Source organism: Ursus maritimus, unplaced genomic scaffold, assembly GCF_017311325.1.
Source record: "Ursus maritimus isolate PB19 unplaced genomic scaffold, ASM1731132v1 scaffold_34, whole genome shotgun sequence".
Lineage (NCBI taxonomy): Eukaryota > Metazoa > Chordata > Mammalia > Carnivora > Ursidae > Ursus > Ursus maritimus.
In genome coordinates, this window is record NW_024426008.1 from 19738013 (window position 1) to 19749092 (window position 11080).

The window sequence follows — 11080 nt, forward strand, 5'->3', positions numbered from 1 at the left end:
GGTGGAAGTCCTTTCTTGGGGGCTAATTGAAAAGACGGCACTTTACATAAAAATGATTTCAGGAATACATATATTGAATTTATTTTTTTAGCTTTTTTTAAGGCAACGCGTAGAAATTGTCTTTTGGAAAAATGTGCACTTTGTGCTATTATTTTGTTATTTCTCTTCACCCTTAACATGAACCATTCCAAAATAGTGTATTCTTGCTCCTGTAACCTGAACTTACCCTGTCCATCCACGATGGCTGTGTTGTATTTAAGTGGTAAGGTAGCTTGTGTGGCTGTGAGTAGGCATGTATCCTCCTGTCTGGAAATGCCTGGAATTTTCTTTCCTGATTGATTTCATCTGGTGTATGTTTTTTTGGATGTCTCCTGGCATCTGCTTCCTTATTCTGCACCAGAGGAAAATATTAATAATTAGTAGTCTTAGATTTCCTGTAACACTAGCTAGGAAGGAGAATGAAAAGTTGGCATAGAATGATAACCAATAATGAGGGGTTTTGTATTTGCTTTTCAAAGAAGACTGAGTCCCCGGGTAGCAAGGATAAAATAATTTACCCGACACCATCCTTTGCCCTGCTTCTAGCTTGTCATTTGGGGCACAATATTTACTTTTGAATTACAAGCTGCGAATTTTATATGAGTCTTATTTGAGAAATAGCTCGTGTACTTTCTCTTATATCCATTTCAATGGCAAGTCTCAGGATATCTCTAAATGAAAAACTTCTTTAAAACCATGCGGCTATAGGGCGCCTGGGTGGCTCAGTCATTAAGCATCTGCCTTCAGCTCAGGTCATGATCCCAGGGTCCTGGAATCGAGCCCCGCATCGGGCTCCCTGCTCAGCAGGAAGCCTGCTTCTCCCTCTCCCACTCCCCCTGCTTGTGTTCCCTCTCTCACTCCCTCTCTCTGTCAGATAAATAAAATCTTAATAAACAAACAAACAAACAAAACAAAACAAACCATGCGGCTAGGGGCGCGTGGGAGGCCCAGTCAGTTAAGTGTCTGCTGTCAGCTCAGGTCATAATCCCAGGGTCCTCGGATCCAGCCCCGTGTCAGGCTCCCTGCTCAGTGTGAAGTCTGCTTCTCCCTCTCCCTCTGCCCCTACCCCCTGCTCATGCTCTCTTGCTCACTCTCAAATGAGTAACTGAAATAAAATTTAGAAAATTAAAAAAAATAGGGGCGCCTGGGTGGCTCAGTTGTTAAGCGTCTGCCTTCAGCTCAGGGCGTGATCCCGGCATTCTGGGATGGAGCCCCACATCAGGCTCCTCCGCTGGGAGCCTGCTTCTTCCTCTTCCACTCCCCCTGCTTGTGTTCCCTCTCTCGCTGGCTCTCTCTCTCTCTCTGTCAAGTAAATAAAATCTTTGAAAAATAATAATAATAACATCATGCAGCTAAAACTACGTACCTGAAATGTTTTGTTGAAGAGCATGTTTTATGGCAGATGATGCGATTCCAAAGTGAAAGGCCACAGGCTGGTGGATTAGCCGGAAACCGAGCTCCTTCCAGGCACTAGGTTCAAAGGCAGCATTCTGTGTCCTTGTAACCTGCCCTCCTGGCAGTGGTGTTGCTTCCAAAACTTGTATCCTTTTTCTCAGCCTTTACAAGATGCCCGTCAGATTACCTTATAAGACCGAAACATCTGTGACCCTTCCTCCTCCTCAGTGCACAGAAAACTGCAGGGCTTCTTGGAATTTTTCTCTTGTTGCAGAGTATCTGGACAAAGCCAGGCCAGTTTTTAGCACGACAGATGCCACACACAGCCTGCTTTCTGGATTTGATTCCTTCTGTTTTCTCTAGTTCTAGGATCAAATGGGAAATCAACTCCAGAGATGATTTTTGAGCATCTTGCTTGCTTGGTCCGCTTTAGTTTCTGAGGTTCTGTCACGGCCTATTTGAACTGTGTTTGCCGCTGCAGCTGCATGTGTCACCACCCCATCGGGGCACTGCTCGTGGACCCAAGCCCTTGTTGGCACTGCAGAGTCCCCAAGGAACAGGGTCCCACACCTCCCCAGGAGCCAGGCTCCTTGGCCCTGGCCCAGGCTGAGATCCTGGTTCCCCTGCTTGTCCAGGATGTGTTTGGTGCCGCTTCTCTCCGCCTGTGTGCCCCGGCTTTGCTTGGAGTCCGTGTGGGACAGACAGACGGAAGCGAATAAAACCCGTGCACTCTGTAGTTCCCAAAACTGGCATTAGGCTTGAGACTCTGCTGCCGATGTGTGGGTGAGCCCTGTCCTGTGGGTACAGCACGTCTGGTGAAGACTAACTAACTCCCATGCTCTTTCGCACACATTCATCCATTATTAAACACCCACTGTGTGCACTGCACTGTGCTAGACAACATATGGTAGATGTGCTCAGCCTGTTTCAGTTCACCAGATGTTTGTCTTCCCCCTTGTAGGCTGACTTCCTGTTTCCGCCCCAAGGATGCCCAGATGGCTCCGCTGGCTCAGCCGTGGCTCTGGCCTGTGGGCCCAGCCTCGGAAATGTTAGTGTGACAGCTGTGCTGAGCAAGGTGCTGTAGAAAGCACAAACTAACAGGCTCGGGTTTCAACTTGGAGTTCCCTTTAACTGTTAGTCTTTGGATGTGTAAAGAGGGACGAATAAAGGGGGCGCTTGGGTGGCTCAGTTGGTTACGCATTTGCCTTCAACTTAGGTCATGATCTCTGGGTCCTGGGATCAAGCCGCATGTGTGGCTCCCTGCTCAGCGGGGAGTCTGCCACTTTCTCTCTCTCTCTCTCTCTCTTGCTCCCTCAAATAAATAAATAAATGAAATCTTAAAAAAGAAGAAGAAGGATGAATAAAGTAAAAGTCTGCTTTCCTTGAATGTCAGTATTGACCCTCATCTGAGAACATTCAGGAATGTTAGAGCTGTGTTGTCACTAATTCTTTTTTTTTTTCCCTTTCTCAACCAGTGTTAATACAAATCTTACTAACTTCTTGGTTCTGTGTAAACAGTGGGGTATCTGGACTTACTCTCGCTTCTTCTTCTGAAGTTTGTGAACTTAGTGGGGGGGGGGGACTCAAAATGACTGACAAGTGTATAGAGTCATCAGGTTTGCAAACTATTTTGTCATATACCTTCTCAGTCCTCGGAGCAGCTTTGTGAGACACGTAATTATTCTCCTTCTTTGACAATTAAACCGAGACGCTGGTGTTTACTGAGGTGCTAATGTCTGACGTCAGAGCAGACTCTCAGAGGCCGCTGAGGGCAGCGGGGAGGAGGCCGGAGGCCAGGAGCTGGTGCTGGGGACAGGGCTGACAGTGCTGAGGTGCCGCTGTGGCCAGGCCCATGTGCGGGTCACCATATGGTGAAGCTGTAACGTGATTTTAACGTGGGCTTTTCAGCTGCATCAGGCTTTATGGGGCCCCATCTATTTGTGTAGAACCATCCATCCTAAGTGCTCTACTCTGTCCCCATTTTACAGACAAGGACACTGAGGCATGCAGGGGGTGTGGGACTAACCGAAGCCTGCACACCTAACCCTGCCTCATCCCTGTGGCCTTTTGACTGAGGATCGGCTTCCGCTGCCCCAGCAAGCCTCCATTCTTAGGGCTCTAGGTACCCAGTCACTGTAGATTGGGAACTGGGGAGACCCTACTTCTTCTGGAACATTGGTGCCTCTGCCCACTACTTCCCAGAGTTCCCACATTTTAGGACACTTAGGCCCAAACATAAGAGATTCTTCCTGCTACCAGATACTACTGTCTGAAGGGATGGTTTGCTTGATCATTGGATGATAACACTATTTTTTTGTATGGTTTATAAAGCATGTCCACAGACGTTCTGCTATTTGATTTTGATTTGACACCAGTCATCCTGTTACACCCCTGCCCAGAAGATGAAAAAAGCAGAGCTTATGTCACAAGGGACCTTATTGTCCAGGTGAGGATTAGGTTGGTCTTGACACCCCGCCTATGGTCTAGCCCCATTGAAGTGCACATGTGTTCCTCGTTGCCTGCTCTCTCAGGAAGGCACGTGTATGTGTGAACAGACCTTGTACTAAATCCTCATTGACTTCCTGCACTTTCAAAAGCAGAGTCTTCTGACTTTAAGACATTGAGACGTAGACTGCAGACCAATGAAATAAGGAAAGTAATTACTGTTACTCATTAATTATCGCAGTGACCTGTGGTTAGCCTCATGTCACAATGGGGAAACCGAGGCCCAGGATGCTTATGTCCATCCTCCAGGTAATATAGGGGATTTCTTCAAAGTCGGCCTCATGTCTAGTTCACTGAAGGGCAAAGTAGAGCAGAGTCGGCCAATGTGAGGGTTCATCTCAGGATGTTGTTAACCTAAGAGAAGTGAAAGCCACACTATAGGGCGTCTGGGTGCCTCAGTCGGTGAAGCGTCTGTCTTCAGCTCAGGTCATGATCTCAGGGTCCTGGGATCGAGTCCTGCGTCGGGCTCTCTGTTCGGTGGGAAGGCTGCTTCTCCCCCTCCACTGACTTGAGCTTGCTCTCTCTCTCTCAAATAAATGAATAAAATCTTTAAAAAAAAAAAGAAAGGAAAGAAAGAAAGCCACACGATATACAGGTCTTGAGACTGAGTATATTTTGGTGAAACCATAGGAACTGGGAATGTCTGGATTGTGTGTATTGCCAAGTGCTGGCTCCCTGGGTGACAGAAGTGCGTGGGGCCAGCGACAAAGAGTTACCCCTCACGTGCACACGTGCTCACTTCAGCGAGTTCAGGAGTGAATGAGTCACGGAGAGACGTCTCTGCAACTGATGGTGACAGTTTGGGGTCAGGGAGCCACCAGCAGCGTCACCACTGCTGATGGGCAGGGGGTTTTGGGGAGGTGAGCAGTGAGGGCCTCTGGGGTGCTGAGCACCCTCAGGATGGGGCTATTGTCACGGGCGCCTTGCTTATCCATGGGCTTGCTTGGACATTCCATCGGTTTTCTGACCCCCTCTAAGAAATAAGCAAGGAATGGGGGGCCCCAGGAGCTGCCATGCCTTAGTTCAGGAGTGTCTGTCGTGCGGGGGCGGGGGTGGTGGGGGCCAAGGAGGGCGTCTGGCCTGAGATGATTCTGCCCCGTCCCAAGTGGGGGTAGGGGGAGGCTGAACGGTGTCCCTTCTCTCTTTTCCTTTTTTGTGCACTACATTAAGACAATCGGAAAAAGGATTCTTCCCTTTGTGTTGAACTCTGTAGGTGGGTAAAGGAGTAGGCTTGGTGTGTTGTCCCTCATTTCCTGGAGCAGTAGGAGAGCTAGCAGGTCTGTAGCCACAGCCAGGCCAGGCTGTGAGCCCAGGCCGTCCGCCTCCCGGGCCAGAGGTCTCTGCAGCATGCTTCTGCAGGCTGCCTGATAGGCTTCTGCGGATTTCGAGAATGAAAGTTGTTCTGGTGTCATTTTGTGAGTTGTGTATCGTGTCATACACGACATTTTGAGGGAGAGAAGTACTGTTAAAATTGCATAAATATGTACTATCTCTTAGAAGTTCACTTCGTTTTTAGCAATGGCCGTTCCCCCTGCTTACACAGGTCGCACTGTTGTGGGGTGGGGGGAGAAGGACTGCTGTGTGCCTGCTTCTGACCACCGGGACCCTCATTTCCCCAGGGCTCAGCCGCTTCTCTCCACAACACGCAGAGTGCAGAGCTGGCCCCTCTCGAAATGGGTGTTACGTTTTAGAGCTGCCCAAGAAGATGTGTCTGCAAGGAGAGCGTAATACTCAACAGCCCTCTCTTTGTCACTGCCCTTTCATTACACGTAGGTGGAAAAAAACAACACACATTTAATTGTTTCAAAGATTTTTTTTTTTTTAAGCAAATATATAGTAAATGGGGAAAGATTAATAAAGGGCTCTTTTTCTCAGCTTGTGGTTTCTAATTACATCAGTTACAGCTTAGCCCTGCCCTTAACTAGAGTGCAGGCATGAACTGGAAAAGAATGAGCTAATCCGTGATAGATCGGGTTGAATAAAGATCTCCATTCATATCTTTACCTTTTATCCCTTGTTCCGAGTGCCAAGAATTAATGCTGTTTGAAAGTACAAACTGAACCTGCCAAGCTTCGGACGGCTCCGATAATCCTAATTATTTTAGATGTGAGTGAGAAGGGCAGCAGTGCCACTCTGGAAAAGAGTCCCATTGTGAAACATTAAATATCTGCTAAGTGGTGTTGATTGGACGTGATTTTATTTCCAAACACGACAGTTATCACAGAGCGGAAGAATTTGTTGTTTGAGAAATTTTCATTAGCTTTTCATCAGACTCTGAGGCCTGCAAACTCAGGAAACCAGAGGCGAGCACTTTTGTTTTCTTCCTGTCCGCATCGAGGTGTGGAGCTGCTAACAATTGAGGAATGCCACTTATATTCTTATTTTTAAATGGTTTCTTAGTGGGCGTTTAACGGCATTTAACATAGAGAGGAAGAAAATTTTTCTCAAGCATGAATATCCTGTTTTCTCACATCACTGGAGGAGAATTATTCGTTCCAGCCCACTGACTTCCAACAGATCATTCAAGTTAAAAGTCAGGGGTCTTTGCAATGTTGAAAGATTTAGCAGTTAGAGTGGTTTTTGTTTTGTTTTTTAGTGAGGTGGGTTTTTTTTGGGGGGGGCGCAGTGAAATGGTTAGATAATATCGCTGGAGTCATCTTAAATTTTTTTCCCCCCAGCACTTGTAAGAGTGATTATGTGTAAGCTTTTCTGTTTTTAAATAATAGTAAAAGAAAGCCCCCGTAGCTTCTGTAGACAAATAGGCTACTTGAGAGAAAACAGATACTGGGCTTGCTGGTTCATTCGAGGGTCAGCTTCTAGGAGGTTTGCCCACCTTTCTATTGGAACACACAGAAATCAGATGGGCAGGTTTTTCTCTTTCTTACTTTTTAGTCTCTACTTCAGTCTCCAGAAGTCATTTCTTCTGTTTCTGTAAATGCTGGGAGCCTGTCGTGATCCAGGGGTAGCAGAATCCTGAATAGTTCATTGCCTGTGAATGCTCGCTGCCCCCCCAACCCCAAGCCCAGCTGCCCCCATCCCCACCCCCGCCCCCAGCACCAGAGCACGGAGCAAAGCACTGACATCTTCAGTGATGCAAATAGTCGTGTGTTGAGCATCTCTGGGCCAATTATTCTTTCTTTCTTTGGGCTCATTCCCCAGAGTAGAATTACCAGGTCAGAGGGTATGAACAGTTTTATGGTTCTTATTACATGTCACTAGATTGCTGTCCAGAAGGACTGAACCAATTCCTAGTGCTACCAACAGTGTACCTTTTCTTACAGTCCCACTGACACAAGGCATTAGCATTTTCACAAAATAATTAAGAGGAACCTTTTGAGTTGAAATTAGCCTTGTGTCAGGCTCATTAGAATCAACTTGAAAGGCAGAAAGGATAATTCTGACTTTGGAATTTTTAATTGGTATAAAATGATTTACAGTGATCAATGATTACTCTTCCCCCAACAAAATTTAATTAAAGCTTCATTAAAATGGAGAGGGTATCTTTGAGGGCGGTAGTAAAATAGGTTTTGGACATTAGTCTCCGAAAGAACCCTGAGGAAATCTTTACTGTAACTACTATTAGGAGGGGCCACACAAACGAAGTTCAACAAATACTGTCCCTAACTCCATCAGCCCCCTTTTCAAAGACAATGCTAAGCCTTGAACAAAAGTAAAAACAACATAAACTTTGAGTGGAGAGACACTGAAAAATACTGGCATTTTTCAAAACAGGTTGAGTTCATTTATTTGTATCTTCTCTGGAGTGCAGTCACGTGTGAAGGATGCGTGGAGGCCCCCCCCACCCCTACCCCCTGGCCGTGCAGGTGACACTGTGTGTGTCTCTGGAGCCGGAGTCACAGGAATACTTCCCAAGAAAACACCCACGAGGCAACTGAGGGCAAAAGGGGGCTATCCCCTGATTTCTTCCTTTTGCAGAATCCCTGCCCCTCCCCTCTTTCGGTCACAAATCAGTTAAATGGAGTGGGAGATGCATGGCTGGGGTGTAATGGGGCGGGGGCGTCCCCTAGGTTGGCTGCTCACTGAAAGCAGAGGGCAGGCTGGGGGCTCAGAACGTGTGGGGAGCACTCACTCCTTCCTAGCTGCTGCCTTAGTCTGACAAGGGTCCTTAGAGATGAGGAAGGTTGGCCAGTGGGACGGTGCAGGGGAGACCGAGGGTCTGGCCGGCTGGTGCCACACTGCCCTTCAGGTTCCACAGCGTGCCCTGTGTCACCCGGTGAGAATAATTCTTGCAGTGAATGGTTGGAGCATTACATACTCGGTTAAGGTATGTGGCATACAGGAAGTAGGCAGTAAATGCTCCCTCCTGTCCCCATCGCTCCTAAACAGAGGACCTTCTGTCACTGGTTTGAGGTGGGCTGGGGGCAGTGGGCAGATCAGCTCATGGACTCTGCGGTTGGCTCTTAGCTCTCCAGATCTGTGGAGAGTACCAAGCTGTCAGAGCAAAGTCGGCTGCCTTTGGAAACCATTTCTTTGTATATACCACGTCTTGGGCATGCAGCGCCATTCATAAATCATCTTGGATTTGCAGGGAATTTTGAATCCATAGAACAATTCGAATTTAGCCATTATGAACTGCAATGAAATGAAGGCTTCAGATTTTATAGGTTCCCAGGGTTTTTTTGGTCGCCATTATGTATTTACATACTCATGTGTACGCTTTCTGGTGTCTGTAAAGTACTATTTAACAGCGTTCTGCTTTAAAATTAAAAAAAAAATGTACCGCCTTTACCCTTGCTTTTTTAGTTAAGTTACTAAACAAATACTATCAGTATCAAAGGTAACGGCTGGTCAGGAAATTGCCTAAATTGTTTCTCAGATTTACTGAGTTTTCAGATCATGCCTTTCCTTATTGGAGATATTTGATGTAGCCATACAAAACTCTCCGTCCTTCTGTCTGTCCATCCGTCTGTCACTTGAGAAGAAAGGGGTTTTCTGAAATAATTTGGTCCAGTAGCGTGGTTCAAGGTCCGCCTCTTAAATCCCAGCTCTGTTCTTTTAGTTCTGTGTGGTTCCACTAGCTGCAGCAAACCTTTTCCAAACCCATAACAAGTGTAAATAGTGTTCTCTTGTAAAAAGGTCTCTTTTCAGCATGGTAATATACCTTATTAAATCCCAAACATAATAAGTATTGATGGCAAACACATCAGGACCCGGTACAGCTTCTACTATGATTTAGTTCTCTACAAATGACTTCAGCACTCAGCTCCCAGTGCATTTTGCTAATTACATCATAGATTTCCCTATTGATGAACACAAGCTGAATTAACACAGGCGCACTAATGTACCCTTTCACCATTATTGTTGTACAAGAAGCCGTGGCAGATGCTGGCAGTTAGTTACACAAACATTAGTATTAACGATTGGCCATTTGGAATTGGTGACAAACTACTGCCCGGCAGAATCCTGAGGCTGAAACCAATCAGGAAGTTAATGAGGAGAGAAATTACCACTGCAGCTTCCCCTTAATTACATTCACACTAGGCAGGAAGGGAGTTCTGGGGGTGGATCTGAACTCAGCTAAGGTTAAGAAGGTCAGAGACCCTTTTGCTTGAATTTTGTATCTACTGTGGCTTGTAAGGTTGCAAAAATCGTGTGGCACATTAGCATCCTTTGTATTTAATGTCAGGTCCTAGTAGAGTTTTATGTTCACACATTTGCTTTTTAAAATCTCTACCTGACTTCTATTTTAGTGAAGGTATTCAACTTTTTATATTAAAAAAAAAAAACTTTTTAGTTTTCAAAAGCTGTGTAAACAGCAAGTATTTGTCCCTGTAAGTCCAAGAGAAAGAACAGGAATATTAATAAGCTATCACCTTTGCTGGCTATATGTAACTTAGGGTTACCTGTCAAATGGTAGAAACACTTGGGTGGAGTCTTGCTTGGGGTAATTTGTCAGATGGATCATTTGACAAGACAAGTTCTATTAGCATCCTTTACATAAAGGGGAGGGGTTCAGTGAAGGGTGGAAATAGTTTCCCCAGAGGGGGGAGGAGGAGCAGACTGGGTTTTTTTTTTTTTAATTTATGCACATAAATCCAGAACTCTGCTACCTGACTTTCCCCTTCAACTTAGATCGCTGAATAGATATTGTGCAGGAATGGTTTTTTTTTTTTAATTCTAAAGAAACACTGGAGTTTTTAATGAGTGCATAGAACAACACTTTCAGCTCAGAATAGAAATGCAGAGTGTGCCTCTATCTTTGTTGGAACCTAATTGAATACTGAATGCAGAAGGACTAGCCACTTTTAACATACTCTTCTCCCTCCCTGTCTCTCCCCACGTCCCAGTATTCTCGCCGCCCAGCAGTCAAGATTCTGGCTTGGTTTCCCTCTCCAGCAGCTCTCCTATTAGTAACGAGAGCACAAAGGGAGTGCTCGAATGTGAGTCTGCCTCCGAGCCCAGCAGCTTCACCGTCACTCCCGTCATCGAAGAGGACGAGTAAATGATGCCCAGTGCCTTTGGCTGGTTCCTTCACTTGGAATAGCAGGCGTATTCCATTTAGACACGGGGTTTGTTGTTAATATTTTGCCTTGACTCATGTCGACTTAACTGTTGAGAGCGTGTTTGGTTTATACTCCTTAGAATAGTTTAGGATCCATGACTACTACTATCTGCAAGAGTTAAGTGCTTTGCTCACGGAGTTAAATAGTAGTATCCCCCCCCATTTTTTTATGATGCTGGTTTACATGTAGTGTTCAAGAAATACAAGAATTCACTAAAGTAAAGCAGTACATTTGCATCTAAATGTGTCATAATTAGATATTACTTCTAGTTTTAAAATGAAATCTTAGGTGCCTTAGATGTTTCTATTTTAGTATTTTAATAAAACTGCAAAAATATAAATTTAGCCAAATACCTGACCATTGAGAAGAGAGCAGACAAACTTAGTGATTGTTTTAGAAATCTGCAGAAGGTCAGAGTAATTGGAAATACTGTGTGTTTGTTTCTGTTGGAAAAGCCAAGCCCTCCTCCATCCCCCAACTCCAAAACATGATTGAAATACATTCAGAAAAAGAAATTAAAGTCCTAAAGAACCACTACGTTTTCTGTTAAAGGGTGTAATTTCAAAACAATGCAATTTAAAGTAACCTCAGCAATGCAGAATTCCTGGGTTTGTTTC

General features: G+C 45.4%; 1 protein-coding gene across 1 annotated transcript in view; it reads left to right on the forward strand.

Moving 5' to 3' along the window:
- Positions 1-10606, forward strand: part of DMRT1 (doublesex and mab-3 related transcription factor 1) — a 101158-nt gene extending 90552 nt beyond the window's left edge. Inside the window, exon 5 of the mRNA XM_040620287.1 lies at positions 10248-10606. Within this exon, the coding sequence (XP_040476221.1) occupies positions 10248-10402 (155 nt within the window). The 3' untranslated portion in view covers positions 10403-10606. The remainder of the gene's footprint in view (positions 1-10247) is intronic.
- The last annotated feature ends 474 nt before the right edge of the window (positions 10607-11080 follow it).